This window comes from Chelonoidis abingdonii, chromosome 10 (assembly GCF_003597395.2).
Source record: "Chelonoidis abingdonii isolate Lonesome George chromosome 10, CheloAbing_2.0, whole genome shotgun sequence".
Classification (NCBI taxonomy): domain Eukaryota; kingdom Metazoa; phylum Chordata; order Testudines; family Testudinidae; genus Chelonoidis; species Chelonoidis abingdonii.
The window spans coordinates 16,543,410-16,571,186 of NC_133778.1; the positions used below are offsets into that span (position 1 = coordinate 16,543,410).

Sequence of the window (27,777 nt, forward strand, 5' to 3'; positions counted from 1 at the left end):
CCGCAGTCCCAATTGTATGACCTCATCCATCTCGCACAAAAGTGGTTGCAAACAGAGTACCGGAGTCCGGAAGAGATACTAGAGGTTCTGGTCATCGACCGGTACATGAGGGCACTGCCACCAGATCTCCGCAAATGGGTAGGCCAGAACGATCCATCCACCTATGATGAGATGATCACGCTGGTGGAAAGACGCATGACAGCCAGGGAATTGACTCAACTATCCAAGGAAAGCCCCTTTCTCAGCAAACACCCAACCTCAGCCCTGGAAGGTGGGACAGCCAAACCCCTGGGGAGTCCTAGGGGGAGGAAGAGGGGGGCTGAAAACCAGCAGAGACTCCAGAAGGAAGGGATTGATCTGAGTGGGGGGGGGGGTGGAACCCTGGGACTAAACCCCCTAGCCCACATGATAGGAGAATAATTAGAAACAATTATAGATGTTATGCATGTGGGGAGTGGGGACACATAGCAGCACAGTGTCCCAGCACCGAGGAGCCTATGCAATGCAACTTGGGGGATTGGGAGGTCCCATGTGCCCTTATTCACCTTGCAGGCGTCGCATTAGCCCCGCATAACTACACCAGGCCAGTGAAGATAAATGGAGTAGAGACTACAGCACTTGTGGACTCGGGGAGTGCTATCACTCTTATATCGGGTAAGCTAGTAAAAAGTAGCCAGCTGCTGCAAGCCAAATGCGTAACAGTGACGTGTGTGCATGGCGCCATTAGCCATTATCGCACCATCCCAGTGGAGATAGAGGTTCAGGGGAACCCCATTAAGATGACAGTAAGTGTAGTTCCCAAACTCCCATATTCTGTAGTTATTGGGAGGGACTATCCAGGGTTTGATAAGTTACTCCCCTCGGAGAGGCTGGAGGGATGTGGAGACCCTGTTGGCAGTGACTCATCATTTGGGGGAATGTCAACCCCCAATGTTTTCTGAGTTTTCTCTGGAGCTATTCTCAGCCCCCAAAAGGCCCGGAAGACAAAAAAAGGAAGGAAGGCCGCGAAGGTGTTGGGAACCCGGATCCTGACCCAGGGCCAGAAGACCGCGCTAGTAGGCAGATGGACATGAGCAGCCATCAGAGAAACTACCAAAACGGAAGGTGAGCCGTAGGCTGGCCCCAGCCATGATGGTGACGAGCCGTTGGAAGAAGCAGAAGCCGGCCCCTGGGAGCTCAGGCAGGTTAGTCCTGGGAGAGAGACTTTTGGACGAGACCAGGCAGAGGACCCTAGATATGATAACGTCAGGAAAGAGGTGGCTGAGATAGATGGGATACCAGTGGAGGGGAAGGTCTGGGGTCCAGAACCCTACTTTATAGTGAAGAAAGATCTCCTGTACTGTGTGGTGCAAATGCAGGAGCAGGAGATACATCAACTTCTGGTATCACGAAAACATCAAAAAGCCATATTGAGCCTCGCCCACAGTCACCGGTTTGGAGGACACTTAGGGGTAGAGAAAACCCAGGCCAGGATCCTGCGGAGGTTCTTCTGGCCAGGAGTACATGAAGATGTCAGGCGATACTGGACTTCTTGTAAAGAGTGTCAGCTACATAGCCCTCACCTACACTTACAGGCCCCTTTGATACCTCTTCCAATAATAGAGGTACCATTTGACCACGTAGCCATGAATCTGATTGGGCCCCTAGAGAAGATAGCTTGGGGCCACCAACATGTGCTGGTTGTATTAGACTATGCAACTCGATACCCGGAAGCCGTCCCCCTACGCAACACAGCTTCCAAGACAATAGCTAAGGAGCTAGTACAGATCTTTTCCCGGGTTGGGCTACCCAAGGAGATACTGACTGATCAAGGGACACCTTTCTTATCCAAGTTGATGAAAGATCTCTGTTCATTGGTCCATGTACAAGCCCTACGGACCTCTGTATACCACCCACAAACAGACAGTCTTGTAGAAAGGTTCAACAGGACCCTCAAGGCCATGATCAGGAAAGTGGTGAGCCGGGATGGGAAAGACTGGGATACCCTATTGCCTTACCTCATGTTTGCCATCCAGGAAGTTCCACAAGCCTCCACAGGTTTCTCTCCGTTCGAACTACTATATGGGCGCCACCCCCCGAGGCATATTGGATATAGCCAGAGAAGCCTGGGAAGAGGAGTCAAATCCCAGAAAGAACATAGTTGAGCATGTACTACAGATGAGGGATCGGATAGCCCGAGTTACACCCATTGTAGAGGAACACTTGGAGAAAGCACAGGAGACCCAACGGACCCATCATAACCACCAAGTAAAGCTTCGACGGTTCCAACCAGGGGATCGTAGTAATGGGTCCGTGGTTCCACAGCAAAAAGCAAAGCCTGTTGGCCCATGGCAGGTCTCTATGAAGTGACTGAGCCGTGGGAGGAGGTAAACTATAGGTGTGGCAGCCAGGCCGCAGGGACTGGAGCAAATTTACCAACATCAATCTTCTAAAACCTTGGCATGATTGACAGGCATGCTTAGCCACCCAGACGACCCTTCCCCAGGAGGATAACTTACATGAGCAAGTGAAGATTCACCCGACTTGCACCAATCCAAAACTCGAGGCAGCAGACTGATCAATCGCAACCGAGATGCGTTCTCTACAAAACGGGGCGACGACTGAGACCTATCACCATATCTTGCACAATCCCCGAGCCAGTACACTGAGACCCGACCAAATCCAGCAGCCAAAGAGAAGAAATCAGGCCGAAGTAAAGAAAATTGTTAGAATTAGGCATTATTGAAAAATCCTACACAGTGTGCAGTCCAATCGTTTCTAGTGCCCAAACCTGATGGTACCACGAAATTCTGTAATGACTTTCGCCGACTGAATGAATATCCCAATTTGATGCATACCCCGTATCACGCATCGACGAACTGGTTGACCGACTGGGTAGTGCCCGATTCTTGACTACACTGGATCTGACAAAAGGGTATTGGCAGATTCCCCTGACCAAAGAAGCTAAAGAAAAAACAGCGTTCTCCACCCCAGATGGGCTTTCCAGTACACTGTCCTTCCTTTTGGGTTACATGGGGCCCAAGCCACATTCCAGCGCCTCATGGATAAGCTGCTGCAGCCCTATGCTATTATTGCACTGCATACCTAGATGATGTCATCATCCATACGCCGACTGGGGAACTCACTTGGAGAAAGTTGAGGCAGTACTATGCATCTTAAGGCGGGCTGGCCTCACCACTAATCCTGCTAAATGTGCCATTAGGAGTAGCAGAGGCTAGGTACCTGGGATATATTGTAGGAAGGGGTATAGTGAAGCCCCAAACTTATAAGCTAGAGGTGATTTAAAACTGGCCCCGTCCGACCCGAAAGAAGCAGGTCTGTGCATTCCTAGGCATGGTAGGCTGCTACCAACGTTTTATTCCCACTTCGCCAGTAGGGCAAGTCCTCTAACGACTTGGTGAAGGCCCGCAGGTCCAGACATGGTGAAGTGGACCGACGCAGCAGAGGGGGCATTTTTTAGACCTTCGGAGAGCCCTCTGTAATGACCTCATATTCATAGCCCTGGACTTTACCAGGAATTTATTTTACAGACAGATGCTTCTGAGGTGGGATTGGGGGGTTCTGTCACAAATGATTGGAGAAGAACAACCCGATCCTCTACCTAACAGAAAGCTGCTCCCAAGAGAACAGAAGTATCAGTAGTCGAGAGAGAATGCCTTGCTGTCAAATGGGCCATGGAGACACTGCATTATTACCTCTTAGGCCAGCGATTTACTCTTCTGGTGGACCATGCACCCCTCCAGTGGAAGCAGAGAAATAAGAAGAATGCAAGATCACCAGGTGGTTCATCCCTCCAACCATTCCATTCCGCATACGCACAGGGCTGGATGCACCATGGCAACGCTGATGGTCTTTCACGAGCACACTGCCCTGGCGTCCCAAGTTGCCCAACCCTATGGTGTTGAGCGGGGGGCGGGATATGTGATGGGGCAAGGCCAGATGCCTACAGTAAAGTACTGAGGAATAGGTATGTTAGCCCCAGGTTAAACAATCCCTAGTACCATGGTAACCAAATGGCAGTTGCTCCAGGTTAATCAAGGCATCTGGGGCCAATTAAGATCTTCTAGAAGGCAGTGGAGATAGCTACATTGATTAGAACATCTACAGCCAATCAAGGCAGGCTAATCAGGGCACCTGGGTTTAAAAAGGAGCTCACTCCAGTCAGGCGGGAGAGCCAGAGGAGGGAAGCACGTGTGAGGAGCTGGGAGCAAGGGGCGCAAGGAGCTGAGACTGAGAGGGTGTGCTACTGGAGGATTGAGGAATTATCAGAAAATTAAGATATCAGACACCAGGAGGAAGGTCCTGTGGTGAGGATAAAGAAGGTGTTTGGAGGAGACCATGGGGAAGTAGCCCAGGGAGTTGTAGCTGTCATGCAGCTGTTACAGGAGGCACATCCACAGGGCCCTGGGCTGGAACCTGGAGTAGAGGGCAGGTCCGGGTTCCCCTCAAACCTCCCAACTCCTGATCAGACACAGGAGGAGCTGACCCAGATTGTTGGTTCCACCAGAGGGGAAGATCACTGGGGTGAGCAAATTCGCCAATAAGCACAGGATCCACCAAGGTAAAGGAGGAACTTTGTCACAGTATCTATTTGCACACTGAGCCAAATGTTAATCAAGAGACTGCAAAATCCTCAAGAGATAAATGGCAGGAAGAGATCCTGTTTATGAGTAAAGACAATGGATTGTTGGGGTATAATGCTGGCTGTAAAAAGGCTAGAAAGACTTTGGGTGAACATTGCTCTGAAAGATATGAAAGTATCTAGATAAGTAAGTGTAGTGGTAGAATGTTTGTTATGATTTTATTTTATATGTAACCATTTGTTTCCAATATTTCCACTTGCTATTACATGAATCTCTCTGCTTTTTTAAATAAATCTAGACATGTCAATAGCGAAAACAAGAATAAGTGCTGTGTGTTAAGTGGAGTGGTGATTTGAAGTAAAATTGGTAAGCTGGGGTATACTATTTCTTTAGAGGCAACAAATCTGTGAATACTGCGAATGTTCAATTGACCAGGGGCTGGATGCTCCAGAGACATGATCGGAGGGCTCTGGAGGTGCTTATCACTAGCTTGTAGAGAAAGAAAGGTCTGCATGGGCCTAGAGGGGAGTGCTTGTGTTGTCTGAGGAGTCAGGGAGCTGACCCATGGCAGCTACAGAGGAGACTTTCTCATGCTAAGGGCAGGTGACAGCGAGGTGCATCACAAACCTGAGTACCCCTGGGCATCACTGTATTTAACTCAAATACCCGATTTCTAACTGTTTACGATTCTATACCTTGTCCCTTCAACTAAGAGCTGAAAAAGCTTTTATTCCAGTTCTCTGGATCCTCCAAAGAGGCTATCAGCAGAAAAAAGGAGGACCAAACTTAATATCTGAGGTGGATGTTTAAAAAAGCCACCACAAAAAAAGATTCCTTCTACCATCCAAAATATTACCAAACAGAAAAAGGCACAACCTCTACTCGCTTTTAAAAAGTTATTTTAGAAGTCACCTTTAATTCGTGAATATGATTTACTGCTTCCAGCTGGATTCACATAGATAGGATACTAAAAGAAAAATTCGTTTGCTTTTATTTGAAATTTTGATATGTTCCAGGATATGAAATACAGTCAGAATATTACTAGTAAATACCTTTGATAAGTATGCAAACAAAAAGAAAACAAAAACAAAACAACCTCCTCCCCACACACCTCCATGCGCTGCAACTATACAAGCAATAAAGATTCTGAAGACTAAATTTTGCCCTAGAAAGTATGTGACCAATTCCCATGGGCTTCAATAAGCATACCGCTCACATTATTAAGTACAAATCTTATGTGGTCTGTTCACTTCTGTATTCCAATTGTATTTCACTGCAGCTTGGTATCTTTCCTTTTTATTTTTTACTTTTTTAAAAATATTAAAAGTACCTTATTTTTAACCCCACTGAGTTTTTTGTGGTTCTCTTTAATAGTACACACAAAATTTTCCTCTGACAAAAATGAAATGTCAATCACACCTTTTAACTTGGTGCTGATATCAAAGATCAAAATAATGAAGCTATTATAATTCAGAAAGTTGCACTCTTGCTCACTGTAGCAGCACAATAGCCCACTAACCTGACTGATCACTATACTTTGGCCAGTGTGACTTAAACACCAAAGTTTTTAACTCCATGTAAAGTGTAGGTGTCAGGTTATTTTTTGATGGCAGAATGTGGGAGCTGATGCTCCTACTGTATGCTAAGACACCTACCTCTTCTACAAAACAAGTTCTCGACAGGTAGTGTAGGCCTGGTGAACCAGCAGTCATGCTCAGAAATATTCTGTTCGCTAATGGGTTTAATTTTTATCTTTGGCCGGAATCATGCTGGGTATAGAACTGAGGACTGGAGAACGAAAAGGATACATGAGAGTTTACATTTCTTGACAACTTACCTTGAAGCCAGTGACTGTAGCAAGTTATAAACTGAACTCTTGTAACAATGTCACTTGAGTCCAGCATTAAACTACAAACCAGTTTCCATTTTGATTGGCAGTTAAAAAAAAACATAGCTACAATCACATCAGTATTAAGACATGACATTTGTTTATGATCTCAAATGGGGGCCCCTATTCCGCTGCTCTGAAATACTGCAGCTCCCTAATGTAAAGGGGTACAACACAGTAATTCTCTTCTCTTTTGTTATTTAATAGCAGGTGAAATGTTTTGGGGAATCTCCTTCAGTGGCAGGAGGCTCGGAACGTTAGTATCTGATGGGCCTTTGGTTGAAAAAGCGAGGTAGCTCAGAATAACAGAGAGAAGAACTAATTCTGAAAGCAGACCCCTTGAGAGGAAGTGAGAGAGCAAAGTGAACAGAAAGCAGGGTAATGTCTGTGCGAACAGTAAGAAAAATGACAGAGACAGGAAATGAAGATGCCAAGAGACACAGGAAAGAAGCAAAGGCAGATTAAGCACTACTTGAAGAGGCAAACATGTACCCATTTCTCACTGAGTGGAGTTTATCAGGATTTGGAATTAATGGCAGACCTAATATTTTCATTTAAATAGAATATTTATTTTTCCCCCCAAGTATATTCTAATCTCTGAAGACCCCATCCAGTTAGACCTAGAGTCACCGCTTCAGGAAAAAGTGAGATGAACAGATTTAAGGACCTTGATCCATGTGCCATATTGGCTTCATACATACCAGTTCACTGGGTGAGGGTCAGTGCATACATAACTGATACACCAGCTCCAGAGGCTACGGTAGTCCTGAACCTCCGTGGCCTGGTGGTGGTGGTGGGTTCCTCCTTTACGGAGAAGTCTGCACATATCCCAGTTACTTAGGCTGCATGTTGAGTGTATGATTTTCTATAAGGCAATAACTAATTACTGCCGAGAAGTGGGTAGTGAAGGGTATATTAGTAATACCGAGAAACTTGGTTTAAACAACCAGTTGGGGGAGCAAAGACTGGTTGCTTAACAGAGGTGGTCTCCTAAGAAAGCGAAGTAGAATTGTACTCATATTTGGGGGATACTTTGCAGCTGGTTTAAGATATCAGGCTGTCTAATAAGGATAATCTCTTGCGCAGACTTTGTTTTCTCTCTGCAGTGCAAAGATTCACAGACTGATCATTCAGTCCCTCACATACTAGTTAAATTAACAAAGTCAAAGTTACTCTGAAATTTTAATTTCCTTTAAAAAACTGACATCTAAGTTTCCTGTTGCAGCTTTCTTTAAACTACTGCCCTCTGAAAAAGTCAGCTCAAAACTTCTCTGCAGCCATAGAACACTAAATTAGACCTGCAGTAATCTACTAAACCTGAATGCCACACATCCATGTGCAAGTGGCAATCTTGCAGCTATACTAGAGAGCAAGGAAATTGTCTCAGTACAGGTGTTTCCTTATCTGATTTATATGGTTACTCTTAGAGGATCTGTATAACGGATACATATGTATGAAGGCTATAAAAGCAGGTATCAGAAAGAACACTACACATTGTATTAGATGCAGTGCCATTACTTGTAGTCTTTCAAGCCAAACTAATTTGTTTATGGACTGTGGGTTAACATTACAGTGTGAACATAGACTGCAATCCTTACACAGATCAAGGTATCCCATTTTAGGATTGGATTGATGGCCCAGAGAGATCACAATCAGAATGAAGGTGCCATCCTGATCTATTATGTACGTAAGGTTATGTTTTGAAATAAAATACTAGTGAAAATCCCCAAGATTCTGGAACTAAATAGATTCCAGACAACAAAACATGTCTTCTCTCCCTACCTATAACACTAGGTCGTAACTCTGAGTAGCTAAAAATTGTTATTCAGTCACAAAAAAGTAAATGATAAATTAGTCTCAGTGTTTGATTTCTATTATCCAGACCATGCCTTTCCTTTCTACGTTGGGGTGGATTTGAATGCTAAGACCATCTGAGCATGAAGCAAAATTCAGGAACTTGAAAAATCTACTGCTGAAGCTCCAAAGTGGTAAAACCAACATTTACAGTCCAAATGATTTTGTACTATAAAGACTGGCAATTGAGTCAAGACGTTCAGTGCAAGAATGTCAAGTTTTAGATGTGATCAACAGAATTTCTAAATTCTATATACTATGTAACAGAATGTCAGACAACTAATCTTTCTCTATGCTCAGATTTTACAAGTTGATCAGAAGTGACAAGTTCATTTTGAATGTACTCGACCCACTTTAGAACCTAGAGCACTAAAGTAAGCACTATTGTAAGTCAGGTTGCACAAAATCATTGCTTCCTGTATAAACTGGAGCTTTTACAGGCATAGATTGTTAAAAAAACAAAAAACATTTTTCATTATGTTTGATGTTTGGAATACACACGATAGTTCAAATATTCAACCCCAAACGTATGAATAAGAGGTTATGTCACATGATGAACACTGACAAGACTTTTGTTTTAAAATCTGTTTAATGAGTTCTTAAAGAGAAAAAAAACAAAAATGGACATGTTTACTGATTTTTTTCTACTAGTTTATTAATGGATTACTATGTGAAGTGATCATTTGGAAGCAAGATGGCTAGAAATAACAGAGGCCAAATGTTTGTAATGAATTAAGAACAATAGTCAATATCTATAAATTCAACGTCTGGAGTGTTATTGTTTTAAAGTTTTACTCGCTCCATTATGCACAAACTAAATCTTTAGAAGCCATGTGCATTCAAGGTCACACCTTAAATTTTGAGACACTTACAAAGAATATTGTACATACACACCTCATTCTCTACAACTACCTTTGTCTGTCAGGCTCCACTAATTTTGAAACAAAATTCTCAAAGTCATCTTGCTTTAATTGAACTCCCCCATTTAACTCAATGTCACTACTCGTTGACTGTTTCTTAAGCGATACAAGGAGACGTGACTCTATACTTATTGTCCTAACGTACTAAAACAATGTAACTTGTAAGCCACTTTTGGCAGCACCCCCAAAAACACCCTAAACCTAAATTTCCTGAATTTAAGCCTTAAAAAAAATAAAAATAAAAATCACTTGAACAGTTTTTCCATGTATTTTTAATCAGTCTGGCCATTGTAGGAAGGCATTCTCAAAAGAGGGTCTTGCAATATGCCTTATGAGTGGTCACAGTCTGGATTACTTTGACCTCCACACTCAAACCTCCCCAAGCTAGAACACTAATACTTCATCCTGAATTTCAAGAACTGCATTGCTCCAGAGCAGCGTAGCTGTCTTGCTAGGTACAGGATGGAGATGTGGTTCTGAGGTATTGATGACTTTGAAAATCAGGACTAAGATCTTGAACTGGCAATGGAATCAGACTGGGAGCCAGGAGAGGGAGTGGAACACATGGGTGAGGTACCTGCAGCAGCTTGTCCTGTTGAGGTAGTGGGAATCCTCTTCCTGCACAAAACTGGAGTCTCTGCTTTGCTTCTAAGGTCAGCCCTGGTACAGTACGTTACAGTGATCCAATGTGGAGATAACAAATGCATGGATAAGTGTGCCCAGATCCAGAAAGAACTGGAGTTTCTTAACCAGCTACAGATGAAAGGTGTTTTTTTTATTTTCCTGTGCTGATGCTATTTTATCTTTTAGTCAAACATGACTTTGATGGAAAAGGAGGACAATGTCCAGCTTAGTTCTTAAGTGTATTTCCCTGCTTCCAACAGTATCACTTCTGTCTTGGCTGGACTGAGTTTGAGCCAGCTGCTCTTCATAGATATTTATTTCATGTACACATTGGCACATGCTTGTGATGCTGTTAGTTGCCTTGGTGCAAAAGAAAACAGACAGGTAGGTGTCAATGGTACACCATTGGCACCAGTGCCCCAGATGTCTTACCATCTCCGTAAGTAGTCATGTAAATACTGAAGAGGAGGGAAAACACAATGGATCCTCAAGGGACCTCACAGGGCAGGGCCTTTGGGATGAAAAGCATCACTACTCTCTGTCTCCGGTTGGAGAGGAATGATTTGAGCCACTGTAGTTCTGCTCTGTCTACTCTAGTTATGTCATGAATGTGAGTGGAAAAGGAGCACCCTATGCTTGGCTGCAGCCAAAACTACAGGCATATCAAACAGTATGTGCATTAAGATTAAGTCTCTCTCCGTTTCCAGGAGGAGATCATCTTTTAGTGTACCTGATTGCAATATATCCAGCATGTTGACAAAATCACAAGATAGAGCTTGATTGTCACTATTTTATCAATGATTTTGCCTAAGCCTGGGAGTTTGGAGATGGGATAGTAACTGGAAAGGTTTGCTGAGTTCAGTGCAGGCTTTTGGGGGATTGCATAGGCAATTACATTCTTCTTACAGTAGCTTCTCTGAAAAGTTTCTCTGGATTATTTATTAGCAATGGGCAATTTTGTACTTCTCTGGCTTTCACCAACCAGAAGAAATGTGAACAGCTCTACAATGCACCTTAATCCTAACTGGCAACATTCTTGCTAATCCAGTTTTAGGTACAATTCTTACGTAAAGAGAGAGAGAGAGAGAGAGAGAGGCCAAGCTGCATATCGTCTGAGATAAGAACAGAACGAAGGCCAAATTCACCACCGTCCTTCAGAGTAGGAAGCATCATCAGTGAGTTCTAAGGAGCAGTGTCCCCTGAAAAATATACTTCCTGCCTTGCTCTAGCAGCTGAAAGGGACCGCTCAGATCCCCACCAAGATGCTGCCCCTGGACTCTGTTTGGAGGTTTCACATTTCATATTATTTATATTGATATTATCATAGCACCTATAAGGTTCGGATGAAAGAACATGATATTTTGGTGTTCTTACTTTCACTTGTCTACCTGGAAAAAGGGGGACCCAAGGTGTTCTCCCGCCTTGCCTCTTGCAAGGATCCCTTCCTTGCCCCTCTCCCCCCAACCTATGACTTTTGACAAAGGATAGCTATGTTCCCCCACACACACGTGCATGCTTCTGAAAGGGGGAACGTCTCCCCTAGGTCACCCACATACTTTGGCCAGTCACAGCTTTCACAGCTTCAGTATGGACAAGTTTACATGACTTTGGTCACTGTGGACACAAGCAGTTAAAATAATCAGTCTTTGGTTCTTGCATCCGCCTATACTTGGAATCTGCATTTGTTATTTCCATCTATTGGAGCCACTCTGTGAGAATGAAGCAAAAGGGAAAAGACCCTTCCTATCCTGTTCCCCTGCAGGAGTTTTTAAAGCAGCAAGAGAGAAACACGCATGGCTGTGATAAGTTTCACAGAGCGTGACCAGAATCCTGTTGTTTTCAAGGTACTGGTTTTATAGTCTCTCTAGAGGAAGTTCTCTACACCCCACTAGGATCTGGATTTTTTTAAGCCCCGCTTACATCTCCTACTGCACTTTGTGGAGAGCACACACAAATACACTTGAAGGTACTGCCAGTGAAGCAGAGCCAGAGGAAGAGTTTAGCAGAATAGGAACCTATTCAGGCAAATCATGGGGTTTTTTTGGTTTTTTTTTGACTGTTCAAGGGGGTTTCGAAGGAAACCCATATCGGAAGAATGTTATCGTATTCAAGCTCTGATCAGATGTGCTGGTGGGTCTGTTTGCAGAATGGAATGATGGTCTATTCTCTGCTGCTATTGAGACGCCAAGCAGAAGGTTTATAGCAGTGTCTACATAACAGAAGAAGAGATGTAATCAAAGTGCCAGAAGGTTCTGGGAAATTCTGTTGCAGCTAGAGCAGGAGTGGGCAAGCTTTTTGGCCTGAAGGCCACATCAGGTTTCCAAAATTGTATAGAGCCGCCCCCCGCCTCCCATCCAACTCCCCCTGCTTCTCACCCCCGATGCCCCCCCCCGGACTCCTGCCCCATCCAACCCCCACCTTTCCCTGTCTCCTGACGGCACCCCGCTGCCCCATCCAAACCCCCTCTCCTTCTTGATGTCATCCCCCCAACCCCTGCCCTCATTCAATGTCCCTGTTCCCCGCCCTCTGACTGCCCTGACCCCTATCTACACCCCCATCCCCCTAAGCTCCACCCTGAACTCTCCTGCCCTCTATCCAACCTCCCCATTCTCTGCCCCCTTACCGCGCTGCCTGGAGCACTGGTGGCTTGCAGTACTACAGTTGTGCTGCCCAGAGCAGCAGGACAGGTAGCCATGCCGCCCAGCTGGATCCAGCCATGCCACCACGCAGCACAGAGCTCAGAGCACCGGGTCAGGCTGCGGCTCTGCAGCTGCACTGCCCAGTGAGACCTCGCAGTCCTGCTGCCTCGAGCATTGCAGTGGTGGCACAGTGAGCTGAGGCTGCAGTGGAGGAGGCTATTCTCCCAGGCCAGGAGCTCAGGTGCCAGGCAGGAGCTCAGGTGCCAGGCAGGAGGGTCCTCCCATGGGCTGTAGTTTGCCTACCTCTGAGCTAGAGAGAGCATTTAGAAAATTACAGCAACAGAAAGCTCAAGAAATGGGCAGTGAGGTTGAAAAATTAACAAGATGAATAATAAAGCATGATCAAGGAAGGAAGCAGAGCTGAGAAAGGATAACATACAAGGTAAAAACTGCCCCAGGAAGACAATGAAATAATGAATGTGACAAGGTAAGTGTGCGATTGTGAAATATTTGAAACACATTTTAATTTATATTGCACATATAAAAAAATTCAAATTTACATAAACCACTCAGCACTGCAGCCACAAGAATAAGTCCATGTCATCCATCCTTAGTTATAAATGCATCGGTAATTTTAATATTTAAGTCTGTCTGGAAGGTAGTAAGTAAATTTCAGATTGGGTTCTTGGTTGTCCCAGGCTGCTGGACAATAGGATTTTTTCCCTCTAGTACGTCTGTTCTTGAAAGGATGACCCTACTTATCAGGAATAGAAAGGGTCTGTCTACAGAGCAATCCTAAGCACTTTCTCCCTTCAAAAAAAATACCCTGCCTAACCCAAGGGAATGAGGGACAAAACTATCCTCAACCTAATACGCTATCACTCAAATAATACTCAATAAAGGATTAGAGATTTATATGGTTAGTCACATAAAACAGTATGAAAATGTACATAAAGGGCATAAATGCTTATGCTTCAGGGCATCAGCCAACTGCCTCTAGAGCAGAGTAACAAAAGTCCATGATCAGGTTTCTAGCACCTTCCTCTAAAGCAGCTGATGCTGAGTACTGTTGGAGGCAGTACTTCAGACCAGACATAAGACCATAAGAATGGCCAAACTAGGCCAGACCAATGGCCCATCTATCCCAACATCTTATCTTCCAACAGTGGCCAATGCCAGATGCTTCAAAGTAAATGAACAGAATAGGGCAATTATCAAGTAATCCATTCAGTCCCAGCATATGGCAGTGAGAGGCTTAGGGACACCCAGAGCATGGGGTCGCATCCCTGACCATCTTGGCTAATAGCCATTGATGGACTCACCCTCCAGGAATTTATAGAGTTCTTTTTTGAACCCAGTTATCCTTTTGACCTTCACAACATCCCCTAGCAATGAGTGCCTATTAATCTGCTGCCTATTAATTCCATTGGTTCTTGTGTTATGCAAAGGGAAAGATAACACTTCCTTATTCACTTTTTCTACAGCATTCATGATTTTATACACCTCTATCATATCCCCACTTAGTCACCTCTTTGCCAACCTAAACAGTCCCAGTCTTGTTAATCTCTCCTCATAAAGAAGTTGTTACATTCTCTTAATTATTTCTGTTGCCCTTCCTTGTACCTTTTCCATTCCTAATGATCTTTCCTGAGACAGGACTTCCAGAACTGCATGCAGCAGTCCAGGTGTGGGAATGCCGTAGTTTTATATAACAGCCTTATGAAATTGTCTTATCTTTCCTAAAGGTTCCTAACATTGCTAGCTTTTTTAGCTGTCAGACCATGAGTATGATACTACTAGGGCCAGGCCACCAGTATGATCCAGAATGGCAATTCCTATGTATTTAGCACTATTTTAGCACCGCTCACCCAAGGATCACAAAATGCATAACAACCAACCATCCCTGGAATACTCTGGTGAGATAGGTAGGTATGCCCATTTACTAAGGGGGAAATGGATGCACAATAATTAGGATTTGCGTACGGTTATGCACGAGTCATTGAGTCAGCCACAGTAGCAAGATAATGCTTAGAGCTGTATTTTAACAGCTAAATATGCTTCCTCCAATTTTCTTACCCTCGCCTATCAGCAGACTCCCGCAATTTGTTTAATTCTCCTAGATGGGTAGTGTACCAGGGAAAACAGAGGGAACAGGAAACTGAGGAAATCCTTGTCTATTTCAAACAACTGCTTTTGCCAACATCAGGGAGAAAGCAGCATGGGAATGTGCACTCCTGCCTTTCTTCTTAAAACATGCTGCACTTCTATGGTCTAAATGTAAAGGTGTGAAGTATTTACCAAATATTGACAGCTGATTAGGGAAACAACTGGGAGTAGTGGAAGAGAAACACTCATCTCCAGGGAGTCTTCTCAACACTCAGACATAAGATTACAGATGTTCATAATCACCGACCACAGACAAGGCAGCTTGACATTTTACTTTAAAGATTCAGCTTCAGTGAGATAGCAATAGAAATAATAAATAAAGTTTTAACACACCAACTGTATCATAAACAACTTTAAAAGATGTAGGAGTATGTAATATCAATGCTCAAATTTGGACAGTTTGCTGCATTTATATATATATATATAATTTAAAAAGATTGCCATTCTGTTCTTGATGTGCTCATACCTATCAATAAAAGACTCCAGCCAGGCCTGCTAGTTGCAAAGAAAGCACTGAAAATGGGAAGGTAACGTGTAACTGATAAGTGATATCTACTTTATCTTTACAAATGCCTAAGTAGGGCCTTACCTACATTAACAAAATTTGCAGCTACACAGTGATGTAAAGCTCTGCACTAGTGCAAGACAGGGCTTGTACTGATACTTTTTATTCCAGCAGAACAGTGATTTACTGCAGTAATTTGTGTCAGTGTGGCACATCTACAGTCGATGACTGTAGCAGCATAACACCACCCGTGCAAGTTTTGTTTTGCACATGGACCCTAGGATAATCTTAATGTCAATATTGTTAGTCATGTCACTGATGATTAAAGCAAGCAAGGAATAATCAGGTTCTGAAGGTCTACCCCCTCATGTTAAGGATATCAGTACTTGGGAAATACCACAACCCCCATCCCACTTCCACTCTGACCTATGAAGCCAAAGCGGTGGTAGCACATAAGCCTCTCCACAGTGGAGCCAGTGTCCAACTGGGCAGCCGACACCCAGTGAGCTGGCCTCTCCCCTCTGCTAGAAGTTCAGTCTCCTCCCTTCCCAGGACAAGATTCCCATACAATCTAAAGAGAGCATTAAGTTTACTGACAAAAATATAGACACGTTCACAGCAAACTAATTTAAGCTTTAATATTTTGATGAGGGAAATGGTAAAATTCTTAAACAGGTATTTTGCAGGTTAGAAAGCAGTGATTTAGCATCTTCCTTCCTACCCTCAAACAGAACAGGTTTGGGAGGGATAAGAGGTAAGTCTTGCAGATGTGAAATAATAAGATGCAAGTATTTATTGTCACTTTACTTATACTTTTGTACTAAAAATACAAAATCTATGTCACTAAGAATGAATTACACAAGACAAAAGCATGTTATATTTAATCACTGAATCACCAGTCTCCTGGCACCCTGAAATCAATGGAAATGGTGCTATATCAGCCCTTCAGTTTCCTAAGATTTTCAAGCACTCTTCTACTGTCAAATTTATACTACTCAATGCAGGAATCAGAAGTTGTATGTGGCTTCCACTGAAAAGAGGCAAGAACCCAACATTTTTTGTATTTTAAAAAATTAATTTTGGGGCATCCCAAGTTTACAATTGCTGTACTTTAAACACCTCAATCTTGCATTCTGATCAGTACAAATAGACCTGATTACAGGACTGAGCCTAAAGTGTCTCCAAAAAAAACATAAAACCAGCTATACAGAAGGGGAATGAAGAGACTCAGAGTATTTCAGAACACTTTTTTTAATCACAATAATTCATCAACACATGGTACTCTAACCCTTTACAGTCATCTCTTTGCAGGACTGGAAGGAGACACTCAATATTCCTCCAAAATTTCCAGTTTATATCTAAGAACCTCTGGAAAAAGTTAAATATTGATTTTTTTCCCCCCTAACTGAAAAGTTTTATTTCTTTCACAGAGTTGATGGCTAGAGTTTTTTCAGAAACACTGAGTTGCTAGTGTGAGTTTATATATTAAAAAAGGAAAAAGTTGTTTTGGAGGGAAAAGACAAAGTCACATGTACTTTATAAAAACAAACATAAGAATTAAAAAAAAAAATTTTTAAACCTACTTTAGGAATCACAAGGGCGCCAGAGCCTTTGCAGAAGTAGGGGGACTAGGGAGCCATGCCCCCACCCCCTTGGGCAGGCAAAAGCAGCACCAGAAGGGGCTGTGCTTCATGAGGGGGGGAGCTGATAAAGTGAGAGGGCCAGGCCCCCTCATCGCACCCCCCTCCCACACGGGTTCCAACAGCCTTGTATCACAACCATCTTAAAAAAAAAAAAAAGTTGAAAACACTGTGCTTTTAAATTAGCTGCAGAGTATTTTAAAAGGTTACTGTACAAGAAGATGCAGAATCCTAAGGCTGAAGCAGGTGTACAACAGCAAGTGAAAAATCCCAGATTAAGAATTTCTAGTATGGACATTGAAGAGGAAGGAACAAAAAATTGCAGTCACAATTATCAGAAAGAAGAATAAAATATCTAAAAAGATTTTTCAGAGTTATGGTAGAGATAGCAAATATTAGCAGAAATACTGAGGAACAGTACAGGTCCAGTCCAACTATCATTCTGTCTGCAGAACTGCCACTGCAAGTTTCTTCAGTGGGAAGAGTGAGCGCTGAACCAAAGCTAACTCCAGTTATAGTGAAATTCATTTTTTTAGTATTTTAAAGTATTAGCAACATTGTGTATCTTTCTACTACTATATACCAGGAATATGCTACAAACAGAGATCTGTATCTTTATTATTTGTTCTGAGATATAAGCCTCTTCAGTGTTTTGACTGAACTTTAATGGTGGTAGACTTTGGGAAAGTTTCTTCTTCAGGCCTTTCAGAACTGAATATTTGCATACCCCACGTGGAAAGAGGATCCCATCAAATCAAGTCTGGCCCAAAACAAACTCTTAAAAAGTTTTTATTGGAGAAAAACTATTTCTGTAACAAGCTAAAATCACTACAGGTGTTTTTATATAGTTTAATTACAGTTTTTTAAATCAGATATTCCGAGACAGCACAGTGCAGCATACCAGTCAGTAAGTGAAATTGACTATAAACGAGTGAAACTAACTAGACTGTTCAGTATCCAAACGGAATGGAATAATCATGAAGAGAAAAAGCTTTTAAAATTCAGCTTTAATCTAAGAGCTTTTGTGCCATACGTGATCGAGTGTGTTCACAGTAACTGACCCTTAGAACTGAACTGTCTGCCCGCAGCCCTTGCAGGCTTCAAAAACACACCTTTCAAGAGTAAAATATCGCCCTACTCTCACATTTCGCATGTTGACTGGAGGAAGGGGAAGAGAACTGCTTCGGGGCCGCCGGGCTGAGGGGGAAGAGGGACGATCAGCTATGTGGCTGGTCAAGCATGAGAGGGCCGGTGAAACGAGCCAGACTGAGGGGTGTAGGGGACCGATCCACGGCGGGGGCCGGGCCGCTCAGAGGGGGCCAGGGGCAGTCCGTCCCGGGCTTTGGGAGGCAGGTGATCCAGTGCGGAGCGGGCTGGGCTTTGGGGGGCAGCTGGAGGGCTGATCCGCGGCGGGGCTGGAGGGGGAAGGGACCGGGCTCTGGTTGAGGGAGGACGATCCGTGGGGGCGGGCTGAGGGGACCCGCTGTCCCGGGGGGACGATCCGCGGCGGGGCCAGCGCGGGCTGTGGGGGGCACAAGGCACTAGCGAGGCGCCACTTTCCTGACAGCGGCTCCTCCGAGCTGCGGCGCCCTGGTCCCGGCCGGCGCTCCCGCAGCAGGGCTCTCCGGAGGCGGGAAAGGAGCGATCCCTGCGGGGCCAGCCCTTCTCCCCCCGCGGCCAGGCGAAGGGACCGCAGCCGCCGCTGCTCCCCCTGCCCCCGCCGCGCCGAGCGCTGGCTGCAGCCACAGTGGCTGCGGGCCGGCTCCAGCCGCCATTACTCTTTGTTCGCCGCGCTCGGAGCGGGAGCGGGAGCGGCGGGGATGTTGCAGGGCTCGGCTCGGCTCCATCTTTAAAGCGGGCGCCCCTCCCGCTGGCGGTGCAGGCCGGGCCGCGTCCTGCGCCTGTTGCTCCCTGCGCCCCGCCGGCTCCATCCCCCCCCCGGCTGGGCGCCTTCCTCCTCTTACCGGTTACGGGCTGCTCCGTCACTGCTTTCGTTCGCGCCTAGGCTCTCGCCGCAGTTTTATTCTCTCCCCCACGTAACACACCGCGTCAAACTACACCTCCGCCGCGTCACTCACACACAAGGCTCTCCCAGCCCGGCGACAGGCAGGCAGCGGCCGACTGAGGAGAGCCAGCCAGGGAGCAAGCGCCGAGAGCGCCGCGGCCCCGCGCGGAAAACGCCGAGCTCTCACGGAGAAGGCCGAAGCCACACAACGCGCGGCGGCGCCCGAAGGCAGCCGACCGGAGAGCACGGAAAAAGACGAACAAATCCGGAAAAGACCGAAGCGCCGACCTGTGTTCACGGCCACTCCCGAATGAATACGGAAAAGGCCGAACCGCCGACTGGGTTCACGGCCATGCCCGAACGGGTACGGAAAAACCCGAAGCGCAGGACGACTTGCACGAAAATTCACGCCGGCGCCCGAATACGTACGGACCCGGCCGAAGCGCGGCGCAGCCATCGGAAACTAACAGCAACCCCCGAAAGTGTACGGAAATGACCGAAGCTCAGGAGGAGAGAGTCGCTGGAAGTGGCCCCGAACGGAGAGCTCAGCTGTCCGGAAATGGCCGAAGTGCGGAGGAGAAGCACGGAAATTCCCGATTGGGGTTGGCGGAGCCTAACACCTGCCTGAATAAAGAACGTAACAAGGCCATACTGGGTCAGGCCAAGGGTCCATCCAGTGCCTCTATATCCTGGGAAATCTCCCAAAATCTGGGAATTTTTGAGTAAAATGTTTCAGCTTGGGAAATGGAGACTTTTCATTCAAAACCTAAATAATCCTGGGGGAAAAAATCATAACAAGTAAAAGACTTTCCAAATCTCAAGAATCCTGGGAAGTTTTCATAAAAAGTGAAATATTTGCGCTTCTTTTAAATTTCTTTCAAAATGCGTTCTTCAGTTGGTGAATATTTGTCATGTGATTTTCATAATAGGGCTGTGCTGCTCTCCTATTGGTGGTGCTTCAATGTACTATATTATGACAGCATAAGTGAAGTGACAAGTGCGCACATGCACTCACAACAGCTGGCTGAGGGGAATGAGGAGATGGTTATCAAATTTATCTTCTGGGGGGAGGGATAGCTCAGTGATTTGAATATTGGCCTGCTAAACTCAGGGTTGTGAGTTCAGTCCTTGAGGGGGCCATGTAGGGATCGGGCAAAAGCAGTACTTGGTCCTGGTAGTGAAGGCAGGGGGTTGGACCAGGGCCACCCAGGGGGTGGGGGCAAGTGGGGCAATTTGCCCTGGGCTCTGCAAGGGCCCACATGAGAGTCTTTCAGGGCCCCTGGAGCAGGGTCCTTCACTCGCTCCAGGGGCCCTGGAAAACTCTCGCAGGGCCCAGGCCTCCAGAGTTTCTTCCGCTCTGGATCTTCGGTGGCAGGGGGTCCTTCCACCCCAGGGTGGAAAGACCCTCCTGTCGCCAAATTACCGCTGAAGCGAGACCCGCCAGCGAAGTGCAGGGTCTTTGACAGTAATTTGGCAGTGGGGGCCTCCCGCTGCAGGTCTTCAGGGCACTTTGGCAGCGAGTTCCAGAGCAGAAGGACTCCCTGCCACCGAATTACCACCAAAGCAGGGCCCCCCCCTCCACCAAAGACCCCAGGCTCCTTGAATCCTCTGGGCGGCCCTGGGCTGGACTCAATGACCTTTCTGGGTGATTTCCAGCTCTATGAGAGAGGTATATCTCCATATATTATTAAAGGTAAGGTTTCTTCCAATAATTAAATATATTGCAATACTTACTGATTATGATTAGTTTCTTGATCTGTCATTAAATCTCTAAAATTTTGTATTTTGTGTTTGCAGTTGCACAGAGAATGTGGACCAGAGCATTCGGCTGTTCATAAATTTGTAACAGCACCTTCCTCCAAGCAAATATTAAATATCTTCACCTACTGTCTTAGGTAATAATATATAATATGTTCCCTTCTTTAATTTAAATATAAATTGAAATATACATTATACTAATTATTCCATTCCATTATTTCAGAGATCTCTTTCCATTTTTTATCTAACGTAAAAAATGAATAAAGAGATCAGTAAGGCTGGTGAGAAGAGGAAGAGGACTGCAGGAGTAGACAAAAATCTGTCTACGTCAAAACGAAAACAACAGGAGAGCACCCCAACAGAGTATTGAGGACTCGGGGTGAACTTCTACCAAAAGAGAAGCCATCTACTTTCAAAAAAGCCTTTCAAGACTTGTGGCTTCAAGACTGGCTGCAGAAAGTAGAAAACAATAGTTTTTGAGCTTATTTCAAATGTGATGTAAAAATCCAGGCAGGTACTAGTGAGTTAGATAAGTACGCTAATGGTAAAAAAACATAAACAAAAGGTTGAGACAGTATCTAATACAAAGAAAATTGAGGATATGTTTAATAAACAAGATTGTGAAATTAAAAAAAGCACAAAAATTGAAGAGCAAGTTAAAAATACAGAGATTAGTATGGCCTGTTACTTTGCTGAACACGATGTCAGTATTCAAGCTGTAGAACACTTGACTGAAGTAATTAAAAAGTGTTTAACGGGTTAATTTGAAAAGGCGGCTTGGCCTAGAGATAAGGAGAAAGCTGCTTTGCGTTCAAGGACAAGAATTGACACAGACCATGCCAAGCATAAAAAAACAACAAAGTTTAGAGGCTGCAGAGATGGGAAATACAGAGGAAACAGCGAAAGGAGGAGCCGAGCTTCATGTCCCTGGAGCCAGCCTGGTTTGGGGACGCTGAAGAAGCCACAGGCAGCCAGCCTGGACTGGAATGTCTGAAAGAGATACCGCAGGAGACCCAAGGGCGTAAAAGAGAAACCCTCCCAAGAGCAGAAGCAAGTTGCAGATTGCACAGCATATCTCTGGACAAGCTTTATACAGGATAATCTCCTGTCCACCTCCCCCGACTTCTCTGGATGTTATACACAGACGTGGCCAGTCTGGATGTATGTGTGTGAGTATGAAAGTGGCTTAAAGCTTGGCGCATTCATGTTTTTCTTCCCCTGAGTGATGTGGGAGCATTCTCAACACTCTCTGTTGTTGTTTGATTATTTTATTAAAGAAGCTTTAAAATTCAGTCATATAGTGTGTTTTCTTTATCTTCCCCCAATGATCATGCAGTGTCAGCTTGATCACCTGACACGAGGGATAAATTGGTAATAGAAATCTGTCTCAGTTTGGTAGAAAATTGAGAAAAGCGGGGAGCCTTGCAAAATGCACACCATCTATTTGTTTTGCCCTTATTATTTTATGTTTGTGTTGCTTGGTACTGTTGGTGTTATATGTTGAGGATTGCATGATTAAAGGTGTGCCCACTCTCAGCCGAAGTAAGTCTGAGAACCAGAGAGGGGTTTAGCATTCCTCTCTCCATCCCTGTTGGTGGGGACAGAGTGCCGGTGGGTGTAATCCTAGTTGTAGAAGTCCAGGTTGGTGGAGGGGAGGAGTCGGGGAGTCTCACTCCACGCATATAATCCTTGGTGCGCGTGACCTTAACTGTAGCATCCCTGGGTACAAAGCGGAGTTGGGGGGAAAGGGAAGAGATGTGTACTTGAAAAGTAGAATTGAGCAATTAAGAGCATAGATCATGAACCAGACAGCAACTCAAACCTATGCCCAGGGCAAGTTGCTAGCCTTGAGACAGGATTTCCAGGCACAAAAGGAAGCACTGGCTATGCAAGTACTGGTCCTTCAGGGACTTGTCAAAATTTAACCATTTGTGCTCAGCATACGCCGTAACAGCAGTGTGTTTGCCACAAGAGAAAACTGAATAGTTAAACACCTATGGGCCATGCATTTTTGCCCAGGTGGCAAGCCTCATGGGGGAGGACTCAGGTAGGCTTGTGAATAAGAATGTTTAAGGGAAGAGACAAGGAAGGGTGGGGGTTAATTGAGAAGCTCACCCTCCTTGCTAAATTGGTAGTGGAACAAATTTGGTGCCCATGGAAGGGACGGTTCAGCGAGAAAAGCAGGATCGGGCCCAAGCAGGCAGGCAACAAATAGAGACATTGGAAAACAGCTTGGAAACGGAAGGCATAGTGAAAAAAAAAAAGGAGTAAGTAATTACAGGAATAGGAAACTTAAATCTCTGGAACAATAATTGGAATGGTAAAATCTGAGTTGATTGGGTGTAGTTTTGGGAGATAAGCAAGTGATTTAAGGAAGGAAAGTGAGAAGTTAACTGTAGTTGCTGGAGGGAATTAAGCTGTTGAACTTTGTGAAATACTAGAAAGAAAAAGAATTCTTGGTTTCTTTGCAGGCATTTTGAAGAAAAATGGGCTCTTTTCCAAAGGAATGCAAATATACAATGCTACTTAATTAAAATCCTATTAGGCTATAAGGGACTACAATAAATGTTGTCTCCCTTTCAGATCGCTTTGTGTTTGAAAGCAGAAGTTAAAAGTAAAAGGCAATCAAAAGTCTGGTAAAGTTAATTGTGTCCCTTTTAAAGTAAGAATCTTTAAGTTGTGGATAGCTTTGGATCCAGAAGCAAGCCAGAATTGTCTGTGTTAATGAAAATTATCTAACCGATAAGGTAGAAGCCACTGAAACCTGGGCTGCCTATGAAACAAACACAAGAAAATATGGGTAATTCCTCTGTTTTGCCTCAAATCAACAAGGGTATTTGTATAAAAAGGAAATATTTTAAGTAATGACTGACTGCCCAGAAGGGGTAGATGTATGTTCTTTTTTCTTTCAGAAAATCAGAAAAAGCAGATGCTAGCTGAAAAGCAATCAACATACCATGCATTTATTGGCAAAATAGGAATTGTGTTTTGTGTTCAACTAGAAAAGGCCACTGGTCTTATACTGGAGCACAGCTGACCCAAGTGCAAGCTGGAGTTGGTGAATTACATGTTATTTCTGCCCTTAGGTCAATGACCCAGGAGCTGTTGACAGAGATGGTACTGAAGATCACTGAGGCAGGAAAGGAATTGCAGTGGGATCTGGCATGTTCAGAGATTCAGGATTTCCTGAATGACCATCTGATGGCCATTCGGAGTGATCTCGAGCATGAGGTGTGGCCTTCTGCCCTTACAGATACCTCAGGAATGCCATCTGATTTGTGGCCAGGGAGACATACTCAGAGATTTTCAGGCTGGAGTCGTATATACTCACAGTGCTCCTCCCAAGCATATGGGCCGGTATCCTATACCGAATCCTATCAGGTCCATGGGGAGGATGCATGTGGGACTGGATTATTCACTGTGACATCTGGGAGATTAGACCACCTGGTATGCCTAGCCAATGTTAGTGCTTCTGGAATAACACTTTATATTTGGATTGGAATAGGAAATCAGTGGACATTATGGTCTTTAGAACCCCCGCAGCTTCAGTGCTTAAGGAAATTGAAGCAAGGGGAAGTTGTCACAGTGTTTGACAAAGTTTGTTGGGAAGATATGGGACAAGGAACTACCCTGACAGGACAGTTGCTGTTCCAAGCTAATGATAACTGTGTATATGTTAAGGCCACCACTTTGCAAGATATGCATTTTAATCTCACCATGGCTGCAGGAAATCACATTATTTACTGGCCAGCAGACAAAGCCCTACAATTAGACCTTAGGTATCAGATTTCTTTTAATTGGACCACTTTGATACCTGACCAGTTTCAAAATGTACGCTCAATCCTACCGGAGATTCAGAAAATTTCTGACTTACAGGGTCAAATCCATGTGCTTCAGAATATATATCAAATTGAAAAACATGCTTTTTATACAGCCTATAGAGTGTCTACTTTGTGTACTAATTATGATGTAATGTGTAAGGAAATGAAACAACCCCAGCATATTATTACAATGGGGACATTAATGCTTGTATTGCTTTTGTTTAGTCTAGGAATATGTTGTTGTTGTTGTTGTAAGGGATGTACTGAGAAAAATGGCTTTCATGTTCACACTAATCATGCATTATTGTTATATCCAGTTAAGACTATAGGGTTGATTCTGATCCTCCTGAGCTAGAAACAGAAATACAAGGCTTGATGCAGTTGGAGGTTTAAGAACGTTAGTTGTGCTAAAGGAAGCACAAAAGTGGGGAGTGTGGAAGCAGGGAAAGAAATAGAGGGTTTAAGTGCAGCCATTTAAGTGGCAGAGACAGAGCAACTGTTCTGTCAAGTCTTAGCCTAATATCATGAGACCTGTAGAGGCAGGGCTCACGTCAGAAGTGAGTGGAAAACAGCAGAATAGTTAGTGTGACCTAGCCTTGAGATAACGATGTTTGAGAAGAGAAAGTGAGCAAATACTGGACTAGATCACAAATAGCCTAAATAAAATGCAGATGTTTTTAATTAATGCACGTCACAAAGAGGTATAAATGCTTATGTGATTTTGCTTGTACTTTGGAGAAACTGAGGCAGAGATGCTCTCTGGCAGCTGTGTTCTTCCCTTGCAGCTGCATGTCCAGAATAAAGCTGTCCCTGATTTTGCTAATTCCAACCTGAGAGTGGCGTTCGTTTCTTCCATAGTCAAAATCTTTTGGTTTCTGATTTTTCACTAAAAGCTTGACATTTTATGTGGAAAGCAGACCCTTTCCATGAAAACAGTCATATAACTGAAAATCCAACTTTCCACCAAAAATAGTTTTAATGGAAAATGTTTGACCAGCCCTCATAGTAATCTGCTTTGCATTCAGTTTGTGTTGGTGTAATGACTACGTCAAGTCTAGGGCAACTGAGAATCAGCCCCAAAAGCTTTCCCTCCTAGGCCTCTTAGTAAACCTGGGAGGTTCCCCTCAGTTAAGAAAGTCTTGCAAGAGAATGAAATCGCATACAACTAGAAATACCCTGCAGCCTCACTTGTGGGCACAGCAAACAATTCTTTACTATACAAAGAGGCATTTAAAGCACTAACACTTTCCCCAGGTAAACAACGGCTCAGGTATGGACACGAGTCCTGGTGAAGCAGAACTAAGCCATTTATATCTGGGATGCTGTGGCAGCTACCTAATTATTGTCTCTCTCTAAAATAACTTGATCAGTTCACAAGAGGTTTTTGTTTGTTTTAGGGTGTGAGTCCATTGTGGAGCTCTGTGTGAAAAAATTATTGAGGAAAAGCTATTGAATACATTTTTGCATTGACTTGTGACAGTGATAGTTATTCTTATCTCTTGTGGGGAATAAGTTTCACAGGCGATGCCCTGCTCCTGCACAAACGAGTCTTCCATTATTGAAGTTTAAGTGTTCCAGACAGGGGCAGTGTTCTAGGGTAAAGGAGATGGAGAGCTGTGTGTTAACTGGGTGCTGTTGACACGTCAGCCCATGCTATTTCACCAGCTCTTCCAATAGCTTTGTATCAATATTGAATAATACGGGGGAGATGACTGTGCCCTGTAGGACTCCACAGTTGAGAACTCTGGAGGAGGAGGAGGAACAGTTTGCCATACTTATCCTCTGAGTTCAGTCTGAGAAGGAGGACCTGAGCCATTTCCATTCACCTCTGTAGCTTCTTGGAAGTATTTTCTGATTAATGGTATCAAATGCCATGAGGAAATCCAGCAGGATGCATAACATCCCTTGTCTATGGATAGGAGCAGGAGACTGTCCACCTGAGCAACAAATGCTGTCTTTATTACATGCCATAGCCTGAAACTCAATTTACAGCCCAAGCAATATCTCCACAAAACAACTGCATGAACCAGACTCTACAATGTTATTCTTATTGGCTAATTTTGAAATATTACAGCAATTTGTTAGATTGTGTGTATATATAAGAAAATGCTTACCCTTTCAATACTTATGTCACAGTACCTCCAGCTGGCATTGTATATGAAGGTTTAAATAATTTGATTTTGTAACTTCAGTTTAAACTAGATGGAAATATTTCTTCACTGTTGTATGCAACTACTGTATAGCGAACCACCCCTAATAACTACAACAGAGTCACGCAAAAGTACTCAATATCTCTTCTACCTCATTAGCTAATGGGTTTTTTTAACTCATGGCTCTCCAGCTGACTCATTCTTCCTTACAAAATCCCTTGGTTCATCACTAGGACTGAGACTGTGAATCGTGTTCCAGGATCTCTTAATTTCCCGCCCCACAGTTAAGGCATAGAAGATCTCTACAGTGGAGCTGGATGTGAAATTCCCCTCTGTGGGAAGAGGAGTAGAGCAGTGTGAAAGTTTTGTACATGTTCTCGTGAAATTGCAAGCCAGCTATTTTGCCATCTCACTCTGGGCCCTTTCCCACCTAGGCCTTCTATATATTCTCCGTCCCCTGTCCCACACCCCCCCGCCCCAATCAAATCGGAGTGAAACTTTTAAGATAGGCAAAACTGGGACTTTAAGATGCAAAGCCATCTTTACCTAAAAATGAATGGACATTTCCCAAATGCCTGCATGTTCATTTTCACTGCTGTCTCAGCAGGGAGTTCCCCCTTGTAGAAATGTGCCATCGCGATGTGCTGATTATTCAGAATGTCAATTATCATCCAAGACAAAGCTGCTGTGGGGGATCAGTCTCCTTCATCCTTCCTATATGCACAGAGTTGCTTTACTTGATGCTGTGCGAAACCCAGCAAGATTAATTAGTTTTCTTCACTATTAAGCCTTAAACGCAAATTAATTAGCTTTGTAGAATTCAAATCAGTTTCCCCTGGGCAGCTGGCTCCTTGTGCACTAATTGTCCATTGCCCACTGCCTAAGGTACTTTCAGGCTAGTGGCAGACAACTGATCAAGGCAAGATCACAGATGGCTGCAATATGTGGCAGATCCTCTGTACATAAATAATAATCTGGACTGGTTTCTTCTTCTCTCACTCCTGGTTGTGCACAACAATCTAACATTGCTAAAATAAACATATACACTTGCAGGGCTCTGGTCAATACCCCTGAAATGAGATCAGGGCTCCTGTAAAAGAAATACAAAAGTACTCCCATCAGGGAATGCACCACAAAAACCTCTTATTGCCAAATCCTGGTGGACCATGCAGCTGCACCAGGCAAAGCAATGTGGGGTCAGGACCTGGGGAGCTTGTGTAAGTG

The 27,777-nt window shown here is 44.3% G+C and overlaps 2 protein-coding genes across 2 annotated transcripts in view; one reads left to right on the forward strand and one right to left on the reverse strand.

Annotated features, from left to right (window-relative positions):
* CREB1 (cAMP responsive element binding protein 1) overlaps positions 1–19,009 on the reverse strand; it is a 52,948-nt gene extending 33,939 nt beyond the window's left edge. The window contains exon 1 of the mRNA XM_032765018.2: positions 18,784–19,009. The gene's annotated coding sequence lies outside the window, so the exon portion shown is untranslated. The remainder of the gene's footprint in view (positions 1–18,783) is intronic.
* A 1,939-nt stretch (positions 19,010–20,948) lies between these two features.
* Positions 20,949–26,822, forward strand: LOC116816115 (uncharacterized). The gene is made up of 2 exons (XM_075069967.1): positions 20,949–21,751; positions 23,166–26,822. Exon 2 carries the CDS (start codon positions 23,673–23,675, stop codon positions 24,756–24,758), a length of 1,086 nt encoding a protein of 361 aa, XP_074926068.1. The 5' UTR covers positions 20,949–21,751; positions 23,166–23,672; the 3' UTR covers positions 24,759–26,822.
* Positions 26,823–27,777: the final 955 nt, after the last annotated feature.